Consider the following 26,194-nt stretch of genomic DNA (forward strand, 5'->3'; position numbering starts at 1 on the left):
GAAGTCCTACCCTCCCCATCCGCCGTATTCTCCAGACGTTGCTCCCTCTAACTATCACTTGTTTCGATCAATGGCACACGGCCTGGCTGATCAGCACTTCCGGTCTTATGAAGAAGTAAAAAATTGGATCGATTCGTGGATAGCCTCAAAAGATGACCAATCTTTTCGACGCGGGATTTATACGCTACCCGAAAGATGGGAGAAAGTAGTGGCCAGCGATGGACAATACTTTGAATCATAAATGTATAACCAGTTTTTTACAATAAAGCCTCGAATTTCGGAAAAAAAACGGCGGAAGCAAAGTTGTACACCTAATATTTATTGAATGTTTATTTTACATTATTTACTCATTTAAAATGTGATAAAAAGAAAATTTATTTTCATCATGATGGGTCCCAAACATAGCTCTCATTAAATGACGAAACAGTAAAAAGTGAAAAATTTTTGTTATTTTATTAAAAGTAATAAAAATATTTTTTACTTTTTACAAAATATTTTCCGCTCTAGAGAAAAAATTATGTGATCACTAATAATTTCGATTGTTTTCAAATTTCTACTGCTATTCAGATAACATTTTAACCTTGTTATTTATTGAATATTAAGGATAACATATTTATTGATGAGAATAGCCTTATTTTCAGTAAAGAAAATTTTCAATAGTTGCAAAATAAATATTCTGAACGACCATTGCAACTTATTACAATTACTCATGGTGGCAATATCTGAAGTTTTTTCTGGATCAAATAAATCAGTAGACCTTATATCTAAAAAATTATCCAATCATATTTTATATGTGTCTTTAATATAAAAATGTAATTGGATAATTTTTGTTATACGGCTATACAAGTTTGTCTGCAGGATAGATCCTTATTCTACGATCCTTATTGCAAAAGTCAGAAATCTAAAGAAAAGGAAAAGAAAAGATCTGTTCGTGTTGCTTAAAATGCTTGTTCTTTAAATGAGATGAATACCCAGTAAAACATATAATAATGTTACATGTAATATACTTTTTGATTGTAATGTCAACTCAACTTAATAACTGTAATATAACACACTGTGTATATATGGTGTCCTGTTTAGGTTTCTTTCAGGACATCTCTATAGAGATCTGAAAATCTTATTACACAAAGTTTGGGACAATTGATCTTTAATTGGGAGTTTCTGAATATCATTTTTGTTTTTTTTTTTTTTACCTTTAATCATTTAATATAACAATAAATACATATATTCAAACACTCTTCTAGTGTATCAAGTTCATAAGAAACTCTCAAATAAGATTTTTTCATATTATGTTAATTACTCTTTTTATAAAACGTGATTTTAATATAATAAATATAAATAAAAATTATCATTTTATCATCATAGTTATTAAACAATTATAATTTTTAGATAATATGTTTATAATCGTATAGAAAAATCATATAAAATATATTGTGCAAGATAAAAAAAATGCATGTAATTTTGCAAGTTTGTTTACTAGATTATACAACATATATTTATCTTTTGTGTTCAATTTTTAAAAGTTAATTTAGAAAATGTTAACAATAGTAAAATAAAATACTTATAAAGGAAGTTTATAATTATTACAAAAAGTGAAATTTAATAACTAGAAAAAACTACGTTACATGTGTTATAAACTTGTTCCTATTTAGTAAATATTTTTATTTTTTCGTTAAATTACTTTGATAAAAGTTTATATCATCTGTTGGTATATATCCGATCATTTATCTAAGTAACATAAGTAGATAAAGCACATTGTACCATATATAGTTAGGTACGTCAGGAAAATGGAAATAAAAAAATTCGTCGGAAGATCTTTAAAATTTGGTCTATATATAAACTATAGATTTTAAATAATTCTCTTTTTCTAAAAAACAATTCTCTTTTTTCTTAGATTTTTGATGAATAACATATATTTGCAAGAATTTATTTCAGAAGATAATTTGTGAAAGGACACATTTATAACAGTTTGTTCTAATAACCAAACTTTAACAATATTATGAGAAGAAAAAGAATATTTTCTAATGTTTAAAATAACGGCTAATACATTTTCTATCTCAACTTACAAAAGAACTATAATCCAGCAATTAGAATCATTCTGCATATTTGATTGATTAAATTACATGTAAAAGTACTATATGTCGTAGAACTAATTGCTTCGACATCGATTAGCTTCAGACAAGTGTCAATCAAGAAAAGTAAATTGTTTCATTGTTGATCACATGTTTTGTACTACTCTTTATCTTATAGTTTTACTTGATTTATAACGCAAAGGGTATAGAATGTCTGTCGCAGATATTTCATCGGTACCTATGTTACAAAGGGTTTCGTTAAGAAAGATATGATTCATTACTTATAAATATGTAATGCATTGTTACGCAAAATTGTGGAGTATTATCTGAGTGTAGTTTTTTCACGTTGCACTCCGTTTCTTTTAGAAACCAACCGTTTCCAAGGGAATACGGAATAAGTTCTGCGATTAGGTGTGAATATTCGACGAGATATGTGATTGTCTCGTAGAGTATTCTTTTATTGGCTTGCTATAATAAAATGTCTTTGTACGACAGTCACTTCTATCATTTCAACAAAACATCTCTATGCATTATCGGCCAATGGCCGTTTCAATCGCGACTGAAGAACAACGTGATGTTCGCCTTTACGGTGTTTTTCATTTTCAGTTTGGCGACTTTAGAGGTGGTAAAGATACGTACGACGACAAATGTTAGAATCGAAACTGATTGTCTATTTTTTCATATTCTGCAGCTTTGGGGCTTGATAGCTGGAATAGCGGATTTGAGCATCATTATGGAGAATACTTCGCCGTTATTAGTGTGTACTTTCATCATTACGAAATTAATCAACAGTATCAGTAATAATTATAAAGTTCGTACGTTATGTTTTTGATGCGCATCAAGTTAATCAACTTGTTTTTTTATTAATTGTAATCCGCACGATTTCTTCGAGCTGCAGATAAAAGAGCTTCTAGAGCATGTTGAAGAGACTTGGAAAGTAATACACGAAGGACCAGAGAATAAAATATTAATGTATTATGCGGAAGAAAACAAAATCTTTATAAAACGATACGCAAGTGAGTTACTTTCATTTTATAACAATAAAAAATTTGTGTCACAGCCTTAACCCTCCATCTGTAATCATATTTTTATCTTTTTGTTTGTTCAAATTCTTTTACTCTTTTAAAGTTTCAAAAAATGTGGAAAATTTAGAGTTACTTTTTAGTATCTCTATGAAAAATCACCAAATTTTTAACAATGTATTTTAGAAAAGGAACTCTGCCCTCTTTTTTTCTCGAATAAATTTAAGAGTGAAATTTCTCAAATTTCATTTGTGTCAAGAAAACTCAGATTGCAAACGGAAGGTTACAACATAAAAAAATCATTGCTTCTAGACATCGCTTGAATCTATTCTTAGTAAATTATTTTTTAATTCAAATTACCCCATCCTTCTTTATTCTTTTCTTCTTTTTCCTCGAATTATTATATAAAGAGTCTTTTAACAAATTAAAAAATGTTTTTTGTTTTCAAAATTAGATTTGAATTTTCATTGGATTTTTATATAAACCTATATTTTTTTTATTTCATATAACATATTTTTAAATAAAACAATATGAAGAAAAAAAAATTTATTACAGTCGGTCTTTATGCAATGTGGCTTTTCTATACTACTCCACCGATCATTGTTAGTGGGATATACACGCTTTTACCGACGAACGAAACATACTCGGCCAGGTTTCTATATCGCCTGGAACATGTTCTTGATATGGATAAATATTATAACCTGTTGATGCTTCATGGATTTATCAGTGTATTCTATATAGTCTCTGTGCCGATAGCTGTCGACAGTCTATTCACATTGTGCATTCAGCATGTTTGCGCGTTGTTCAGATGTATGAAGTAAGTCGTTTAAGGAAACAAAGCAGTAGTTTTGAAAGAATCTTTAAACATATTTCGGACAAAAATTATACTTTTTATTAAACAGATATAACATGGAGCAAATACGAGGTCCAGAGTTTACATTGCTCAATCCAGACATTGCAGATGATAAAGCATATCATAGCATAATCAGCTGCATCAAATTGTACAAACGTATCGTAAAGTAAGTCAGCTCTTTTAGATACATTTGTGCAAAAATGAAAATTGGGTAAAAATTAAATGTTCATGAAATAATATGATGTAATTTTTTTATGTAACATATTTATGGTAATTTAATTAACTTTTTCAATTATGTATAACATAAAGTAATTTTATATTAAATTTTATGTAGTTTAACTAATTATTTTAGAATGTCTATTAGTAATAAGGCTCATAAAATTTAAAAAACAATAAGAAAAATGTTACAAGCCAAAAATTATTTTATAAAATTAAACATTCATTAATATAAAAGTTTAAAAGTTAAAAGTGAACATAAGTAAAAGAAACAATCTTTTAGTTATTTAATACAATGTGCTAACACTAAATAAACAGACGTTCGATTACAATTAACTATTGTCATGCGATTTTTTTCCAAGCTACATTATAACTGTGAACAGGATGATCGTTTTTATGTTAGAGAGAATTGTTTGTTAGAGAGAATGAAATATAAATTTATATTATGATTTGTTTTTACCGTTTGTAATATTATGTTTTTAACATCGATAATGATCCGATCACAATCAAAATGTCTGTTTATTGCTAGCACATTGTATTAAATCAACTAAAGGATTGTTTTTTTTACTTATGTCTAAACTTCTATATTAATGATGTTTAATTTTATAAAATAATTTTTGGCTCGTAGTCCTTTTTCTTTATTGTTTTTTAATTATTTTAGACTTATTTAAATAGACTAATAATATTTGTTTCATCATTTTACGCAAAGGTTTTCTGATTTGCTTTCATCTACTTACGCAACATCTTTTCTAATTATGCTGGGGAATGTAGTTATTTGCTTGAGCTTTGGCACGGCGGAGGTAAATCTTTTTCAAGATGAATCTGAAATGTTTAAATAATATAATTGTATTATTTAGAAAATATCTAAAATATATTATTATCTAAAATATATCTAAAATATATTATTTAAGTTGGTAATGGTGGACAATCAATTCGACGAAATTATCAGAATTCTCGCTGCTAATGTAGCACAATTGCTACACATATATTATCTGAGTTTAACGTCTCAACGATTGATCGATTATAGCAACGAACTCCAAAATGTGATGTACGCATTTGTTTGTCAACAATATTTAAACAATTTTTGCACTAATTTTTAAAAGACTTACATATATTAAATCAAAGTGAAGATGTGTAAAATCAAATACCTTTGGCAATAATATATTTCATCATTTGTTTGTTTTAAATGTATATGTATTCAATGTTTAGAACACTTTTTAAAAGTTAATGCTATATTTCATAAACAAATGAAGTGAATGAAAAAAATTAATGTATCCAATTCATTATCAGTTATAGCTGCTACTGGTACACGATTTCATTGAGATCTAGACATCTCCTGAGATTCACATTAATGCGTGCAACTAAACCGTGCCAAATAAAAGCTGGTAATATATTTGTAATGTCGTTGGAGACTTTTGGCGGGGTATGTACTAAAACGTAATATTCTGATGATAGTTTGAACAAACAAAACATTTTTATGATATTATTTTCAGCTTTTAAAAATGACCATGTCTTATTTTACAATGCTCACGTCAGTCCAATAACATAATGGTTCGCGTATAATGGTTTACATTGGAAGAATTAAAACTATGTTAAATAAATAAACTAACAATTATTATACGTATGATATGACAATTGCTATCTTATTTATTTAACATATCAAATATAATAACAAATATAACAACTAAAGCATTTTTCTTGTGCACTAATCAAATGTGTTCTTAAAAAAGGTTTTTAATATTGTATGAGTTACTATTTCTTTATACAAAATTATTTATATGTGATAAATGATAAATATATACATATGTATCATTATATTGTGTAGTTAGAATTATTAATAATTTCATCAAATTTAATTTAGTTAATTGAATATATTATATAATGTTTATTTTTTAAAACTTACTAGGATAACGGTTAACCATCAAGAACTGAGTAAAATATTCTAGCATTAAAAAACAATATACTTTTATTATTAAAATTATATACTTATATTATATACTTGTATTGTTTAATACAATACCCGTGCCGACAGACACCATAATATTAATTTTACAATAGATTTTATTTCGCAAGAAGAAATGGATAAGAATCTTCTCCCACCTTTTTTTTACGTAGCATTTCTAAGTAGGAAGTTTGCTTAATAACAACTCATGTTTCGTCGTTATCTCTCGACGAGTTGTTATTAAGCCTGATTATCGTTTAAGACTCTCTTATGTTGATTTTTTTTATTTCAAATCTAATTATAAATTGTTACTGTTAAATATAGAGTCATAAATTGTTAATTTTATGTTATTAATTTGGAAAAGAATTACTTAAGGAAATATCTCACGTAACACTCTCCTTTCCTGTTAAGTCACACATTTGTGACACATTTGTTACCATGAATAAATATAAATGTTAATTATACTACCAGCATTCGATTACTTGTAATTCCTGATCTCTAAGGTTGAATAACTGTTCCACGCTCTCTAAAAATTCTTATATACAAACTACATTTATAATCTGGCTTTAAATATAGCAAGGGTTTATCGCATCTATAACATTGCAACTTAAATTTTAGCCAAGATTGATTTAATACTCAAATCGTACTGCCATGCCATTGTTGTTTTGGTTCATAAAATCCTTGATCGAATTGACTCGAAATAATTGATACATATTCTCTTATGAAGATATTCTTTTTATCCAAAGATTATACTAACATTACTATATATATTCTTAAGCAATAATATTTAAACTATCTTTTATATCTTTCCGGATGGTCTTCTGGATATACTCCATGTATCGGCCCATAATATTCCTTTCTCTCTGTGTGGATTCTTGGAGGTTTCATCTAATAATTATTTTAATATGATAATGATTAAATATCATAATCATATTAATGATTATGATATTTAATCATAATCATATTAAAATATGACTTAACCTATAATTAAGTAGAATGGAAATGAAAAGTACTATAGAAATAACAATAAATGTATAATGGATTAATGCGATTGGACATGAGGTTAATTATTTTTATAATAATATTGGAATAAATTTAAATCATAATAATATAATAATGGTTAGGATTACAAAATATTTGATATATTAACGGTATAAATTGAATTTTTTAGATTATAATAATTACAATTAAGAGTAAAAATGTATGATTTGATTTATGATAATTACAATTAAATAAGAATAAAAATATACATAATTTTTAAGTACTTCATCAACATACAAAATTATAAACTATAAGCTGTCACTATCTTTTTTTTTATCGTCTAATGGTGACTTTTACTTCTTGATCTTCTTTAAACATAATGTTCGCTTTCAAATTCTTCGATACATTTTTTACAGAATGTTGCTTTCAAGGTTTTAATTATTCGTTTGTCACAATAGGTATAATTTAATTTATGTGGAGATTCCGACCATTCGGGGGAAATAACCCATATGGATTTAAAATTCGCAGTCATTCGGTTGGCCAATTTGGAGGTAGCAGTCTGTGGAAACTCTAAGAGAGTATGCGTTGTTTTTAATATAAATCGGCTCTATTGCAGTAAGCAATAAAACATTTTTATAGTGCTGTGGGTGATCCTCCGATCGGACTCTATCTATTGGCTCATTAAATGGATTCTCTTTTTTTATATCGTTCAATTTCATCTAATATTAAAGATAATGAAAAGTTAAACAAAAATAAAAATAAAGAAAATTTTTCGTGCAATTATAATTGTGGATGTAAATTTTGAGGGTCATTACGGATAGATTCATTTACTTCATCTTGATTTGAAAAACTTGTGTTAAGTTGATATTGGATTTGGTTGATGTTGAAGCATGCATGTCTTCTTGTGAAAAGAAGAAAATTGCTGAAATTCTTTTATTTTCTTCTTTAATATTTGTTTGTTTGACGAAGTGTAGTAATAAATTTGTTATAGAATCCCAAAGTGCACTGATTAGGTGCAATGATCATCCATATATAGTGTGGAGTGCGTATCCATGGATAACAGTATCGATTATTAATTTGATTGATTTGATGCAGAATCAAAATATATTCCAATTATTCTCGCACTTATATTGCCGAATGGATCCCAAAACACAGAAAAAATGATATATTAACAGCATCTGTTTAATCTGTTTAATTGAAAATAATCTTGTTAATTTAATATACATACTTTTGTTTCAATAAAACAAGTATTTGTTTCGTTAATATTGATATTGTATTAATAATATTATTTTCAATTAAATCTATAATGTTGTTAATCTACTAACTAATCTATTAACTAATGAAATATATGATAGAAGAGCAAAGTGCAAGTGAAAATGAATAAAATACCTTGGTAAAAAATTTATCTCTAAAGATTATTTTAAGATGTCATAATATAATGTCATAATATAATATTATATAATCTTTAAGACATCTTATCCACATTTTGAATGTAATGTCGTCTGGCTAATTATTTACAGCGCATTCCAATTTTTTAATAAAATATTTCTCAATAAAAATTATTTTTAAAAAATTAAATCAGTAATAAAACAATTAAATATTAGTCTTTCATGCAAAACATATCGCATAAAATTAATATACTGTTAATAACATATTATTAATGTACAATAATGATGGTGCATAATATAATCGTATGCAATAGCTATCCATGTGTGAATAAACTGTTTTCAGATCGTGCAGCATTCATTGTCTTATACGTTTTCATTTCTACTAACAATATCAACAATATATACTAGCAATGATCACTATTCTTACTAACACTATTCTTACTGACATTATATTCTACGAACCTGTTACAAGCTGTTATCACTTTAACAGTAACTTATCTACCGCAGATATAATTATGATATAAAACTAATTCATAATTAGCTTTATAATATTGCAAATCAATGAATGTGTGATACGTATATAAATATATCATTTACGAAGCTTTTCATCCATTTTATGTATTTGCGTTATTGCACATAAATGTGACAATGCGTCTAAGTTGTTAATTATTTTTCGAATTCAATTTTTTTGTTAAAGTTAATCTATCTCTCTAAAAAATTTTAATTTGTACGATTATGTATTCTTACATGTATAATAGTCAATAAATGTAAACTTCTGAATTATAAAAAATTACTTGTGGCAATGTTGGCATACATTTGTTCTTGATATTGTCAGTTCATTTTTTTCTGCTATGTATGATTTATATTAATTATTTTATTAAATAAATAATCATGTTAATCAAGATAATTTATTCTTAAATTACAATTATATATTTATACCTTTACGCGCGTTAATTATGTTAACGAAATAATGTCTAAAATAACATTTTTGCTATATATTTGTAAACCAAACCGTTTTGAAAGAGCTGCCAAGAAATATTTTCAAGCTATTGTCCATTACCGACATCTACGAATAAAAATATAATTCGAAGAAACGTGACGGACACTATTCATGATGTGCGTTAAATTTATAATATTCTGATATTGAAGTTCTTATTACAAGGTATAAGACGACTATAAGATGCATCAGCACAAAATCAATCATAAACATGTATCTTTCTAGAATAAGTGTTTGATCGTCTAAGCCTTTTATCATTCTAATGGAACAATCAGTCATGTAAATTTCTCGTAACTCAGTATATCTCTTACGCTCTCTCTTTCTAAGAGAATTTTTTATTAGACTGAAAATTGTAAGAGGCAATACCAATGGTGCAGTAGTCCAAACCGTGTTGAAGATGGATACGTCGAATGATATCTTTCAGTCTCGGTTATATAAAATCAATCATATATTACTTTCGTTGCTAGGACAATGGCCCTTTCAAAAAAACAGACACAGGTCGATTATTTTTGTAATAATATCGCTTATTGGTATAACGCAAGCCATCGCCCAGGTACATTTTCTACATTGCGATTCTTATAATTAATCATCTACCAACCCATCTCTGTTTTTGAAAAGATTTTTTTTTCTTCTTATAATAATATCAAAATAATATTAAAACTTAAAAAATGAGAAATATGTAAAGATATATAAATATTAGAAATTTCAAGTTAAAAATGTACAAAATCAATAAAATTATAGGTAAATCGATTGTATGTCTTTATATTTTACGAAACATAATTTTTTTATTTTAATCTCTTCATCAAATAAGTATTGGATTCAAGGTACTCGCTTTAGTGACGTTACGTGGCGATTTTGATGCAATTATCGAGTGTATGCCACCACTCATAATAGACTTCGTGTGCATCACTAAGCTGGTGAATTTAACGTGCAATATAAAGAAAGTATGTAGAAAAGCATGGTATTAAGTATGAGATTATATTTGTAAAAAAAAAATGGAATTTTAAGTTGTAGATCAAAATACTTCTTATACATATACAAAGAGATTGGCGATCATGGACTATCAAAAGTGAATTCGAAATTTTGCATAAATTTGCGGAGAGTGGAAGAACCATTACCATCGCCTATGCCGGTAAGAAAGTAAAATAATGACTATTATATTATATATAATTTTATATTATATATTATATATTATATATTATATATTATATTATATATTATATATTATATTACATATAATATATTATAATATAATATACTATATATTAAAACTAATCTCGATCATAATAACTATTTTAATTAATAATTTCATTAATAATTTCATTAATAATAATTAAAATTTTATGTTTGCATGATGTATGATAGCCACACAGATACTGACAGATAAGATTTATTAAAAATTAGTATATACTCCAAAATAATTTATTTAACGAAAAAAATAATTAAATCATTTAATTTTATATAAATATTTCCATATACTCAACAATATTTCCAAATACACAAATATGTAATTTCTTTTGAAGTATTGCCTGATTTTTAGGTGGTATGTATGCGTTTGGCAGCCTTTTTCCATTTCTTGCAATAATTCCGAAAATAATCGGCAAAAACGTAACTTCTGAATATTCGACGCGGCCAGTGGGATTTCCATATCATGTGGAATACTACGTAGATCTCGAAAAGTATTACTATCCCATATTGATTCATAATTACTTGGCTACTGCCATTCGTCTTACTACCCTAGTTGCTACCGATACCCTCGTGACTATTCTAGTGCAACATTGTTGCGCACTGTTTTCAGTTGTGAGGTATTTAACTTATTGTTAGTACTCGATTATTTTTCAGTCCTTTACTACACACGATCTTTCATGTCTCAAGTTAATTTTTATTATTTTAACAATATAAAAAAAATCTTTAAGTTTTTACATATATCTTAATATATTTAAAAAATATTTATTTATAAGATTATATATTTAAAAAAATCATATATAAAGTATTATAATTAATTACTTGATGCTTCTAGTTAAAAAAAACGTGCAAGACACAATCCAATCATGTTAATAAAGAGTTAACGACTTGAATGATCGATTCAATAAATTAATTTAACAAAGAAATAGCAAAAATTGTAAAATGCTAAATGAGATGAGCCATAGCTTATTTGAAATTGCCTGTAAAAGTTTGTGATTCTAAGAAAATTACAGTTAAAGTTTGATGATCAGTTGTATATACAGTATTAAAAACTGTATGTCAGTAAGTAATAAAATGATAAGTAATAAATATCCATGTGAAGTTAGCATCGGCATATTGAAAAACAAAAAATCAAAATTGTGCTAGATTGTGCTAGGCTTGTGCTACGTTATGCCGCAAACCGCAGTTCGATATCTCAAAAAATGAAGCCAAAATTGGAAAAATCTGTTTTTAAGGTCCAGCACTATCATTTTGTCAGAACAAAAAATTCAAGTTGTGCTAGATTGTGCTAGGCTTGTGCTACGTTATGTCACAAACCGCAGTTCGATATCTCAAAAAATGGAACAAATTGGAAAAATCTGTTTTTAAGGTCCAGCACTGTCATTTTGTCAGAACAAAAAATTCAAGTTGTGCTAGATTGTGCTAGGCTTCTGCTAACTGGTGCAAATTGTAGTTCGATGACGCAATTAATTTATTAGAAAATTGCAAATTAAGATAACTAGACTCGAATTGTAAACGATGGATATTGTCTAAGCGGACACTGTCTACGCTGCAACTTTTAGGCGATTAGGCTCCAAGCGGGATATCTTTTTTGTTCAGCCCGGTATAGTCACCTCGAACCAATTCACTACTGTCTATACATCCTAGACAGTAGAATTCCATCTGCTTGGAATATCCATCGTTTAATTCGAATCTAGTTCTTAATTTGCGATTTTTTAATGCATTAATTGCGTCATTGAACTACGATTTGCGACTCAAGTTAGCACAAGCACAATCTAGCACAACTTTGATTTTTTGTTCTGACAAAATGGCTAACACAGACATAATAAAACGGCGTAATTGAATGATTATATTTTTTCTTATCTTCAACGAGAGTTGAATCCTTCGCAGTATCAATTTTTTTACGTAACAGTTACATTTTATGATGTAATTTATTTTTCTTACACTTTTTAAAATAAAATACTAATAACTGCACATTTTCTTACATGTAACAATAAATAAAGATTTCTTGAAGTTTTAACTATTTATACCCGCCCGATTTTGTGGATAAAAATTAACGTAAAAATGTTTAAAACCTTTTTACAGTGCTAGAGTATATGCAATTTTTCGAATGAGGTATGGCTCACTCCATTTAGCATTTTACAATCTTTGCCATCTCATTGTAAAAAACTCGAATGTTTCATTTTGTTTCATAGATATCGATTAGAGTTTATACGAAAGTCCATCGAGCAAGATAAAGAACTTGCTTTGCTCAAGGAAGATGATAAGTTTTACAAAAACTTCACATATTGCATACAAAAACACAAAGACGTTTTACGGTTAGTGTATACTTTTGCATATTAGAAAGAAATATAGAATTTTTTTTATTTATGTACTTTAAAGAAAGAGTTAATAAAACATAATTATCAAACTCTTTCATTAAACAAGATTCGCAAGAGGCTTGGATGCTATTTATACAAAAGCTTTTTTCTTCGAAGTCGGTTTAATCATATTGGCGATGAGTATGTCAGCTCTACAGGTTTGTTTTTGACACAGCGTAACATTAAATATTTTTAAAAATATCAATATATATTATAATAATGTGATAATATATATTGCACAATTTTTTGAACATTTAGGCAACTAGTAGGACCATCAACCCACATCTTGCAATCCGGCATGCCTCGTACATTACTGCTCAATTACTGCATTTATATATCGTATGCTGGTTAGGACAGCAAATAATCGATCATAGCGATCGGGTGTATACATCGACGTAAGTGAAAGCATATACGTAGTTACTAGCTAATAAACTTAATACACATCGTGTAAATATTCTGTACAAAACAAAATAGCTCCTCGAAATATTTTCTATTTGTGATATACATAATGAGAAAATTTTTGATATAAGTTATCGAGGTGAATGGTATGAATCATCGCTCAAATCCAAAAAGCTTTTGAATATGATAATGCTGAGAAGTACTTCACCTTGTACGTTGACTGTTGGAAAAATCATGATTCTCTCTTTTCCGAGTTTCAGCGCGGTAAAACTTGACATAATTTTCTTTTAGCGTGTTCATAGACGGTTCTTATATTTAAGACAGTTTTAAGTACAATCTTTTTTTAAAATGTCACAAGCCAATTATAAAGGCATTAATATCTTAAATTACAGTTTTGAATTAAGAACGGACTATGACATTTATATGATGCTTTTTTTATTAATATTTTTGATATATCTTTTTTTTTAGGTCGTACGTGCATCCGCTTCATATTTCACAGTTTTACGTACTGTAATTTAAAATTTTCTAAATTTTTCTTCTAAAAAATATAAAATTGTTATTAATACAAAAATAATATATAATAAATATAAAATTTATTAACTAACAGTAAATCATCTATATTTCTGAAAAACTATTAAATACGAAAATGTACTTATATTTGTATTTTTTTATCTTTTTGGTAAACCATCTCCGTTTTATTTATCTTTAATAAAACATAAGTATAGAAAACTCTCGACAATAGTAATATACAATACAATAGACCTTTGATAAGCTTGTACTCCATAAGACTGTTATTTTCTAATGCAGTCGATTTTGAAGTGACTACTTCTTCTCATAATAGTCTGATATTAAATCAATTTACGAATAAAATTTTTATACCTCTTTCGTCTGTGTTGAATCCACTAAGAAAATATTTTCAGTATGATTATTCCTCTTCTCTATAATTACGCAATTTCTATAAGATAATCTTGTGACTTTACACTGTGCAGTTTTGCTTTTTGCAGCATAGCATGTTAGCAAATATGTTCGCAATATTTTAGATTTCACGACAATCAAACATTAAACAGACTTCTCAATGAGAGACCGACATGATCTATATCTTACGGTGACTGAATTTCGCTTCTGTAATAATAACGGCAAGAAGCAAAAGACAGAATGAGTGATATTGATCAGTTCTTTCAGAATTCGCATTATAACATCATTCGACTACTACTAAATATTAGTGGTCTATGGCCTTTCCATACGCGAAGTAGGCGTTACACGATATATACCATTTTGATGCTGATATTCGGATCTGCATTTATATTAGAGGTAAGTTGAAAATAAATGTGTATTTTAAAAGGGTACTGTATACATGTATTATTACAATTTTTTATTGCATTATGTTTCAAAAAATTTGGAAGATTAAATATCTTTATGCCTTATTTATATTGTTTCATCAAATATAAAATTGACATAATTAAATTAAATCAAATATAAATTATGATTGGATTCAACTAAAATTATTTGTTATATGACATGTGCGAAATAAAATCCACGAAAAATGCAGCTGTCGGGTATAATTGAGGTCAGACACAATTTCTTCGAGCTGATCGATAATTTACCGTTGTTATTTCTCGCTATATTTATCATGAGCAAAATATTATGTGCGATACATACATTACCAAAAGTGCGTAAATAAAAATGTTTTATACAAAAATTAAAAAATAATAATAATAAGTTCGATATATAATGAAAAGTTATGTTTCATATTTAAATCTTTTTATGAAAAATAGATAAAAATACTTCTACTAAAGATGCAAGAATATTGGCTTTCTCCAAAGTCGGATGAGGAAACTAAGATACAGCATTTTCACGCGCAGCATGGGCGAAAGTTAGGCTACGCTTATACGGGTGTGTATGACTTTAATATTGTAGTATTATCGAGTTCAATAATATACTGCAACAAAATTAAATTTTAAGCATATTATATATAAATTACATTTCTTAAGTCATTTTGAAAGACAGTATATTATAGTATCTTTAAATATGAATATTTTAACTTGGAAAATTTATAAAATATCTAATAATTTATAAAATATCTATCAGGGAACACGATCCCCTTGCGATTTAAATGAGCTTTTAATATGATGTTCTCTAGACAAAAACAAGAGATACGTATTTTTTTATATCTATTGAGTCGCACCTTAAAGGAAAACTTCCCTTGGAAAAAAATCGATCTTTTTCTTTCGAAGCAAAATAAAATTTTATTTATACAATCTTTTGTAATCTTTTGTAAATTATATTTTTCATATTCAGAATTATTTTCATATTCAGAGTGATAATAAACTTTTTTTTTATAATATCATAGCATTAAAATCTATATTTATTTTTAATTTTATAAATTATTTAAGCTTTTTTCTTATATTATTTCTTATTAAAACATTATTGTTAACATTGAACATTAAAAGTAGCTGCTACAATGAAAATGAAATAAATAAATTTTATAAATGTTCTTCACTTATGTTTTGTTTTTAATTGTTCAAAATATTTTGTACATTCTTTTATATATCTTCAAAAGTATTTGACTAATTTTAGCAATTTAACAGAGTCATTATTGTTGTGCTACTATTATTATTATTACTAATATTATTATTATTATTATTACTAATATTATTATTATTATTATTATTAATATTATGTAAAAAATTTATTTCAATAGTTATTACTGTACTGATACTACACTGTGTAGTATTTGCCTTCATCGCTATTTCGCGCATCCAATGCGGTATGAAACGAATGCATACGGAGCGCGTATATGGAGACGATTTCGTTCATATCTGAAAAATGATTTTTTGGAACATAATTTTAATACACATCGTTATTTTCAATGTAAAATGCTCTTTAATTTTCGACATATAAAAATAAAAAAATTTTTGAAAATAAATGTGGGGATGGGAGTACACAAATAAATAATTAAAAAAAAATTTTTATATATAGTTCTTTTTATATATAGTTCTAAAATACTCTTGAAGTCATTCAATTTTCATTCTGGAAAGTTTTTTCTACTTCTTATAGTTTCAAAGATATTCGGTTCTAAAGAAAAAGATCAATTTTTTTCAAGGAAGGTTACCCTTTAAGATGCGATTCAACAGATATAAAAAAATATCTTCTATTTTTGTCTATAGAATAATAAAAGCTCATTTCGGAGAGAGACCGTTGGTTATATTCTCTTAAGTACTATAATCTTTTTGACAATAATAATAAATCACGAAAATTTGTGTGCAAATTAGGTCTTTTACTAGGCCATAATATTCTTTATTTGCTTTCGACATTACTGTCAAGAGTTTTGTACGTGAAATCCGAAGAGACTGATGAAACTTCAAATAACGTGCAAAGAGGATTACCTTTTCGCATTAATTCCATGATTGATTTGGACACGTATTACGTTCCAATTTTCATATATTGTAGTATATGCGAGTTTATGTACATGTTTTTATCAACTGTAACCGATGTTTTGTATTTAACGATGGTCGAATATTGCTGTGGTTTGTTTGCAGCTTTGAGGTGAGCCTAATGAAGGATTATAAATTAAGTACACAAATTCTATAATATTTGAGTTCAATATACATAATGAGACAATTTATTTGTTGTGGGAATACGTATTTCAAAAATTGTAGTTTCTAAAAGTTTTTGAGTTTTAGATATCGATTGGAAACCGCATTAGTTTTCGAAAACGAAAGATTGACAATAATGTTGACAAAAGATAAATCTTATGTGAATATCGTGTATAGTATTCGTAGACACACAGAAGCATTGCAGTGAGTACGTTAAGACGTTTTATATTTCATCTTTTGTATAACCAAGAATAACAAATTAAAAAATATATTTCTAGATTTTATATTATTTATAGATTTATTGCCATTGTGGAATCAATATACAGCTTACCTCTTTTTATACAAATTGCATTGACTGTACTTCTTTTAAGTCTCCTAGGATATCAGGTACACATAAATAATAAAAATTTTCTTGTAATTAATAATAGTTCTAGAATATGCTTTCATCATCACGCACATAAATTATTTAACAAAATATTGATTGTAATTTAATTAAACCAATTAAATATCACTAAAAAAATTTTCAGTAAATAAAATATAAAACTTAAAGAGAGCTATGGGAACGAGATAAAAAGTGCATAAAAGTAAAAATATCGCTAGACAATCAATTTAATTAAAAAAATTTAATTGAAGAATTTAATTTAAAATCTCAAATATCAATATTACTTTGAATTTAAGCGATGCTTAAAACTATTTCTATCTCTTCCTTTTTCTCGGTTTTAAAAAGGAAAAGTGAGAATTTTAAGTTTAAAATTAAAATAATATTGGTGGCAATCGGACCTTGAATAAACGTTTTTGCTTATTCAAACCACTTCTCACTGGCTTAAACAATAAATAATAAAAAATATTTGAATTAAATCTTATAATCAATACAAAGTACGTAAACAAGATACAACCCAAGTGCGAAGTGGGACACTGACGTACATACGCGCTTTGATTATTTCTTGATCAGGATATTTTGAGCACCAATTGAAATAAATTAATTTTTTATTATGTATTGTCTGCGTCACTGAGGATGGCTTGCATATAAGCCGAAACAATCGTTATATATGTATAATTTAATTTTTTAATTAAATTAATGTTGTCTAATGATGTTTTTACGCGTTGTACTTTTTACCGCGCTTGCTTTCATAGTCATCTCTTTGAATATTTTTATATTTTAATTTAACTAAATTAATTACACTTATTTACGTTTGATTACGTTTTGATTAACAGATAGTAAACAACATGGAAAACGTTAGCGGAGATATAAATAATTATGTTTATTTAAATGGACTTTTGCTTAATGTATTGTTCGAAAATTGGCAGGGTCAGAAAATTGTAGATTCCAGTGAGAAAGTGTTTAAATCAGCGTACGTTTTGTACAATAATAAAGTAACACATTTGTAAATTATATGTCATATTAATTGATAAAAATGTTATGAAATAGCAAGTAGATAAATACCTAATATAATTTCTAATAGATTTCTTACAAAATTTGCAGATATAATACAAAGTGGTACAACATGCCAGTAGCGGCAAGAAAACTTCTTATAATGATAATGATGAGAAGTGAAAAACCATCGACACTGAAACTGGGCAAAATTATTGTATTATCATATGTAACTTTTAATGCGGTAAGTGTAATGATTTTATAGCATGTATACGTTCAATGATTCTATAAAAACAAAATTTTTAATTTTGTTTAAGGTGTTACGTTTATCATCATCATATTTTATGTTATTACGGTCTCTGCAATAATAATTTTAAACCTAATTAATGATATTTACATTTACATATTATTATTCATTAAATTTTATTAATGACAAATTAAATTTTATTAAATTTTATTAATAAACAAAAATGAGATTGTTAAGAACGTATATTTATAGGACTATGTTTCTTTTTTTTATAACATTTTTCGTAGAAAATTAAGGAGGCATATACACTTAGTCAGAACGAGGCTTAACTTTACTTTTTTGTGGATAGAGATAGAGAAGTGTTTATTCCATTGATAAAGATCATATCTTTGTTTATTTTTTTACCGTTAAAATTGTAGTTGTAAAAATAATACAAAATGGAGTCGCTATTCAAATTGTCGTACATGTTTTGTAAAACGGGATTTGCGGTGACCATTGCTGCACAAGACTCATCAAAAGCAAAATGACACAAGTTTTATAAAATTAAAACATAGATGCTTGACGTTATTTTTTAAAATATTGCGTTTGAATAAAATAGCATCTGGTCAAAGATAATGATTTTTTACGAAAAATTTTTTGCTCATTTTTGGCTGTGAAAAAACTAAGCAACGTAGGAAAAAATCCTATGTCAAGAATAATTTTTATTATGTAGAAAAAGTGTGTAAAATTGTAAATCGTTCAGTTGAGCCGTCTTCAAGATACAGTTATGCGCTTTGAAAACTATATTTTGAGAAAAACGCGTTTAAAGCTTTACATTCAGTTTATACTTTTAGTTGTTAATGTTGCAACCTTTTCAGTTGTTCGTCCAGATAAGATTCAATCAACATTTGTATTTTTAAATGCAACTCTGAGGTTTGTAATTGATAAATGTAATGATTAGAGAAAGACTCTTTTTTAACTTGCGCGAACTTGAACGTCCTATCGCAGACGCGCCTCTACCTGTCGTTTTCAACGCGCTCGAATTTACTCGTTTTTAATTTTAGCGCGCGCTGTGTATAACTTCTCTATTTTTCGCCGGATTGATTTATAACTCTACAAAAAGATTCTTAAGATATTATACTGTAAAAATATGTAAAAAAGAAACGATTTTTTCACTTCTAGGTATGCCCCTTTAAATAATAAAATTGTATTATTTGAAGATGAAGAAAAAATAAGGAAATTGTAAAAAAATGTTAGCTATATTTATATTAACATCAATTACTTTCAAGCGCAGAGGCATATGACATCGCTACTGATTAATATACTTAAATTAATATACTTTAATTAATATACTTTAATTAAAATAAATATTAATAAAAAGAAATTTAAACTTTTTTCTTTATATTAATTTACTTTATCAATAATATTTATTATTCTATTAATATAACTTGAAAATAATTCACACATGATAAAAAATCATTAGATAGCATTTATATGTAATAAAGAATTCGAATTTTAACACAATTTGAATACATATTTGTGTATCTTATTTTTTAACACATCTGTGTAAGAATTTGTCATAATTTTGTTTTATGATTGAATCTATTCATCAATTACTGCGCCTTACACTCATTTGCCTTGAAATTTTAATTTTTTTTTTATATGTAATTAAGTTTAATTACAAGCATTCAACAATTGCGATTCAGCATGCTGCATATATTATCGTTCAAATACTGGAATTTATTTATCATTATTTACTTGTCATTATTCTATTTATTATTCTATTAATATAATTTGAGAATAATATACACATGAAAAAAGTCATTAGATCATTTTTATCGCGCCCTGACGTAATATCGATAAGTGATTCTGTCCTCTCGCATGTGTCAGGGACGAAATGCTTTTCAGGGAGAGTTTTTAGCAGATACACGGCCGAGTCTGATTCATAGATATCGATTAGAGTACGAAAGTCCATCCAGACAAAATAAGGAACTTTGCTCGAGGAAGATGATAAATTTTACAAAAACTTCACATATTATATACAAAAACACAAAGACTTCTTACGATTAGTGTATACTCTACATAACTGCAAGAAATATAAGACTTTTTTATTTATGTACTTTAAAGAAAAAGTTAATAAAACATAATTATCAAACTCATTCATTAAATAAGATGCGCGAGGTGCTTGGATGCTATTTACAAAAGCTTTTTTCTTCGAAATCGGTTTAATATTGGCGATGAGTGTCGGCTTTACAGGTTTGTTTTTGACACATTGCAATAACGTTAAATATTTTTAAAAATATCAATATATATTATAATAATGTGATAACATATATTGCACAATTTTTTGAATATTTAGGCAACAAGTAGGACCATCAACTCATCTTGCAATCCAGCATGTCTTATATATTATCGCTCAATTACTGCATTTATGTATCGTGTCCTGGTGAGGAGCAAGTAATTAATCATAGCGATCGGGTGTATACATCGACGTAAGTGAAAGCATATACGTAGTTACTAGCTAATAAACTTAATACACATCGTGTAAATATTCTGTACAAAACAAAATAGCTCCTCGAAATATTTTCTATTTGTGATATACATAATGAGAAAATTTTTGATATAAGTTATCGAGGTGAATGGTATGAATCATCGCTCAAATCCAGAAAGCTTTTGAATATGATAATGCTGAGAAGTATTTTAACTTGTACATTGACTGTTGGAAAGATTATGATTCTTTCTTTTCCGAGTTTCAGCGTGGTAAAACTTGATATAATTTTCTTTTAGCGTGTTCATAGACGGTTCTTATATTTAAGACAGTTTTAAATACAATCTTTTTTTAAAATGTCACAAGCCAATTATAAAGGCATTAACATCTTAAATTACAGTTTTGAATTAAGAACGGACTATGACATTTATATGATGCTTTTTTTATTAATATTTTTGATATATCTTTTTTTTTAGGTCGTACGTGCATCCGCTTCATATTTCACAGTTTTACGTACTGTAATTTAAAATTTTCTAAATTTTTCTTCTAAAAAATATAAAATTGTTATTAATACAAAAACAATAAATAATAAATATAAAATTTATTAACTAACAGTAAATCATCTATATTTCTGAAAAACTATTAAATACGAAAATGTACTTATACTTGTATTTCATCTTTTTTAAACCATCTTCGTTTTATTTATCTTTAATAAAACATAAGTATAGAAAACTCTCGACAATAGTAATATACAATACAATAGACCTTTGATAAGCTTGTACTCCATAAGACTGTTATTTTCTAATGCAGCCGATTTTGAAGTGACTACTTCTTCTCATAATAGTCTGATATTAAATCAATTTACGAATAAAATTTTTATACCTCTTTTGTCTGTGTTGAATCTACTAAGAAAATATTTTTAGTATGATTGATCCTCTTCTCTATAATTATGCAATTTCTATAAGATAATCTTGCGACTTTACACTGTGCAGTTTTGCTTTTTACAGCGTTAGCAAATATATTCGCAATATATTTTAGATTTCACGACAATCAAATATTAAACAGACTTCTCAATGGGAGACCGACATGATCTATAGCTTACGGTAACTGAATTTCGCTTCTGTAATAATAACGGCAAGAAGTAAAATACAGAATGGATGATATTGATCAGTTCTTTCAGAATTCGCATTATAATATCATTCGACTATTACTAAATATTAGTGGTCTATGGCCTTTTCATAAGCGACGTAGGCGTTATACGATATATACCATTTTGATGCTGATATTCGGATCTGCATTTATATTAGAGGTGAGTTGAAAATAAACGCATATTTTAAAAGAGTACTATATACATGTATTATTGCAAATTTTTATTGCGCTCTTTCAAAAAATTTGGAAGATTAAATATCTTTATGCCTTATTTATACTGTTTCATCAAATATAAAATTGACATAATTAAATTAAATCAAATATAAATCAAATCATGATTGGATTCAATTAAAATTATTTGTTATATGACATGTGCGAAATAAAATCAACGAAAAATATAGCTGTCGGGTATAATCGAGGTCAGACACAATTTCTTCGAGGTGATCGATAATTTACCATTGTTATTTTACGCTATATTAATGATGAGCAAAATATTATGTGCGATACATACATTACCAAAGGTGCGTAAATAAAAATGTTTATACAAAAATTAAAAAATGATAATAATAAATTCGATAAATAATGAAAAATTATGTTTCATATTTAACGAGAAATAGATAAAAATACTTCTATTAAAGATGCAAGAATATTGTCTTTCTTCAAAGTCGAACGAGGAAACTAAGATACAAAATTTGCACGCGCAGCATGGGCGAAAGTTAGGCTACGCTTATACGGGTGTGTGTGACTTTAATAGTATTATCGTATACAATAGTTTTCTGCAACAAAATTAAATTTTAAGCATATTATATGTAAATTACATTTCTTAAATTATTTTGAAATACACTCAGCATATTATAGTATATCTTTAAATATGAATATTTTAACTTGGAAAATTTATAAAATATCTAATAATTTATAAAACATCTAACAGGGAATACAATAAACAATCCCCCTTCCGATTTAAATGAGCTTTTAGTGCTGCTTTAATGCTGTTCTACAAAAATGTTCTACAAAAATAGGAGATACGTATTTTTTTATATCTATTAAGTCGCACTTTAAAGAAGTGAAAACCTTCCTTGAAAAAAATCGATCTTTTTCTTTCGAAGCAAAATAAAATTTTATTTATGCAAATTTCGTAAATTATATCTTTAGACAATATTCAGAGTTGTGATAATAAATTTTTGTTTTTATAATATCATAGCATTAAGATCTGGCTTGGCTTGTAATTCTATATTTATTTTTAGTTTTATAAATTAATAGAGCCTTTTTTCTTATATTATTTCTTATTAAAACATTATTCACGTTAATTGAACACTGGAATTAGCTGCTACAATGAAAATGAAATAAATAAATTTTATAAACGTTCTTTATTTATGCTTTGATTTTAATTGTTCAAAATATTTCATAAATTCTTTTATATCTTTATCTTTAAAAGTATTTAACTTTTAAAAGAATTTTAGCAATTTAACAGAGTCACTATTGTTATGATACTATTATTATTATTGTTATTATTATTACTAATGTAAATTATGTAAAAATTTATTTTAATAGTTTGCTAGTTATTGCTGCATTGAAGAATTGTATGTATTTGCCTTCATCGCTATTTTGCGGAGCCAACGCGGTATGAGACGAACGGAGTGTCCACGGAGCGCGTATATGGAGACGATTTCGTTATGAAAAGTGACTTTTCGAAATGTAATTTTAATACACATCGTTATTTTCAGAGTAAAATGCTTTTTAATTTTCGACATAAAAATGAACAAAATTTTTGAAATAAATGTGGGTATACAACAAATAAATAATTAAAAAAAATTTTTTTTATAGTTCTAAAATATTCTTGAAGTCATTCAATTTTCATTCTGGAAAATTTTTTCTATTTCTTATAGTTCGAAAATATTCGTTTCGAAAGAAAAAGATCGATTTTTCTTAAGGGAAGTTTCTACTCCTTTAATGTGCGACTCAACAGAATTAAAAAAATACGTATCTCTTATTTTTGTCTATAGAATAGTAAAGGTTCACTAAAATCGGATGGGCACCATTGATTGTATTCTCTTAAATACTATAATCTTTTTGACAATAACAGTGAATCACGAAAATTTGTGTGCAAATTAGGTTTTTTACTAAGCCATAGTGTTCTTTATTTGCTTGCGACATTACTGTCAAGAGTTTTGTACGTGAAATCTGAGGAGACTGATAAAACATCAAATAACGTGCAAAGAGGACTACCTTTTCGCATTAATTCCATGATTGATTTGGACACATATTACGTTCCAATTTTCATACATTGTAGTATATGCGAGTTTATGTACATGTTTTTATTAACTGTAATCGATGTTCTGTATTTAACGATGGTCGAATATTGCTGTGGTTTGTTTGCAGCTTTGAGGTGAGCCTAATGAGTGATTATGATTTAAGTACACAAATTCTATAATATTTGAGTTCAACATAAATAATGAGACAGTTTATTTGTTGTGGGGATACGTATTTAAAAAAATGATAGTTTCTAAAAGTTTTTGAGTTTAGATATCGATTGGAAACCGCATTAGTTTTCGAAAATGAAAGATTGACAGTAATATTCACAAAAGATAAATCTTATGTGAATATCGTGTACAGTATTCGTAGACACACAGAAGTATTGCAGTGAGTATGCCTTAAGATATTTTATATTTCATCTTTGTATAAACAAGAATAACAAATTAAAAAATATATTTCTATATATTATATTAGATTTATTGCCATTGTGGAATCAATATACAGCTTACCTCTTTTCATACAAATTGCATTGACTGTACTTCTCTTAAGTCTTCTAGGATATCAGGTATACATAATAAAAATTCTCTTGTAATTTGTAACCGTTTTAGAATACGCTTTCATCACACACATAAATTATTTAACAAAATATTGAGTAAAATTAAGTAATGTAATTAAACCAATTAAATATCACTAAAAAAATTTCCTATAAATAAAATATAAAAAAACTTAAAGAGAACTATGGGAACGAGAGAAAAAGTGCACAAAAGTAAAAATATCGCTAGACAATCAATTTAATTAAAAAAATTTAATTGAAGAATTTAATTAAAAATCTCAAACACCAATATTACTTTGAATTTAAGCGATTAAAACTATTTCTATCTCTTCTTTTCTCTCGGCTTTAAAAAGAAAAAGTGAGAATTTTAATTTTTTACTTAAAATCAAAATAATGTGATGCAATCGGACTTTAAATAAACGTTTTTGCTTATTCAAACCAGTCCTCGCTGACTTGAAGAATAAATAATAAAAACTATTTTAATTAAAGTTTACAATTAAAGTACGTAAACAAGATACAATTCAAGTGCGAAGTGGGACACTGACGTACATACGCGCTTTGATTATTTCTTAGTCAGGACATTTTGAGCATCAAATTGAAATTAATTAATTTTTTATTATGTATTATCAGTGTCACTGAGAGTGATTTGAATATAAATCGAAATATTCGTTTATATATAATATATATTAGGTGTACAACTTTGCTTCCGCCATTTTCCTATAGATGGTTTTAGCGGTAAGTGGTGGTCGAAATAAATAGATCATAGACGTCATACAATAAACTTGGGCATCTGTCAACATAACCCCATAGAAACATTAGTCGATTTGTATCTGCATCATAAAGTTATTCTCGATTGAAAATGTCAGACGAGCCAAATTCTCGTCATTTTGCGGGAGGTTTTAATTTTTTGCTTCAATATGAAGAAATCTGCGGCTGAGGCTCATCGAATGCTCTCAAATACTTATGGTGAGGCCGCTATTAGTGAAAGAACGTATCGTGAGTGGTTTCAACGCTTCAAGAACGGTGATGTTGACGTCCAAGGTCATACTCTGTATTTGGTGGGACCAGCTCGGCGTAGTGTATTATGAACTGTTAAAACCGACTGAAACAATCACAGGCGATCGGCATCGAACGCAATTGAT

At 27.1% G+C, this 26,194-nt stretch overlaps 2 protein-coding genes across 2 annotated transcripts in view; both read left to right on the forward strand.

Moving 5' to 3' along the window:
- Window positions 1–13,415, forward strand: part of LOC105626195 (odorant receptor 94a-like) — a 71,732-nt gene extending 58,317 nt beyond the window's left edge. Inside the window, exons 4-14 of the mRNA XM_012207502.1 lie at window positions 3,650–3,911; window positions 3,997–4,113; window positions 4,873–4,963; window positions 5,075–5,211; window positions 5,454–5,586; window positions 10,296–10,415; window positions 10,486–10,603; window positions 11,012–11,276; window positions 12,852–12,974; window positions 13,084–13,174; window positions 13,275–13,415. Of these exons, the coding sequence (XP_012062892.1) occupies window positions 3,650–3,911; window positions 3,997–4,113; window positions 4,873–4,963; window positions 5,075–5,211; window positions 5,454–5,586; window positions 10,296–10,415; window positions 10,486–10,603; window positions 11,012–11,276; window positions 12,852–12,974; window positions 13,084–13,174; window positions 13,275–13,415 (1,598 nt within the window). The remainder of the gene's footprint in view (window positions 1–3,649; window positions 3,912–3,996; window positions 4,114–4,872; window positions 4,964–5,074; window positions 5,212–5,453; window positions 5,587–10,295; window positions 10,416–10,485; window positions 10,604–11,011; window positions 11,277–12,851; window positions 12,975–13,083; window positions 13,175–13,274) is intronic.
- Window positions 13,416–16,923: 3,508 nt separating this feature from the next.
- LOC105626196 (odorant receptor 4-like) overlaps window positions 16,924–26,194 on the forward strand; it is a 19,831-nt gene continuing 10,560 nt past the window's right edge. Inside the window, exons 1-2 of the mRNA XM_012207503.1 lie at window positions 16,924–16,961; window positions 18,495–18,627. Coding sequence (XP_012062893.1) covers window positions 16,924–16,961; window positions 18,495–18,627 — 171 coding nt within the window. The remainder of the gene's footprint in view (window positions 16,962–18,494; window positions 18,628–26,194) is intronic.

The sequence above is a fragment of the Atta cephalotes genome (assembly GCF_000143395.1).
Source record: "Atta cephalotes unplaced genomic scaffold scaffold00004, whole genome shotgun sequence".
Lineage (NCBI taxonomy): Eukaryota > Metazoa > Arthropoda > Insecta > Hymenoptera > Formicidae > Atta > Atta cephalotes.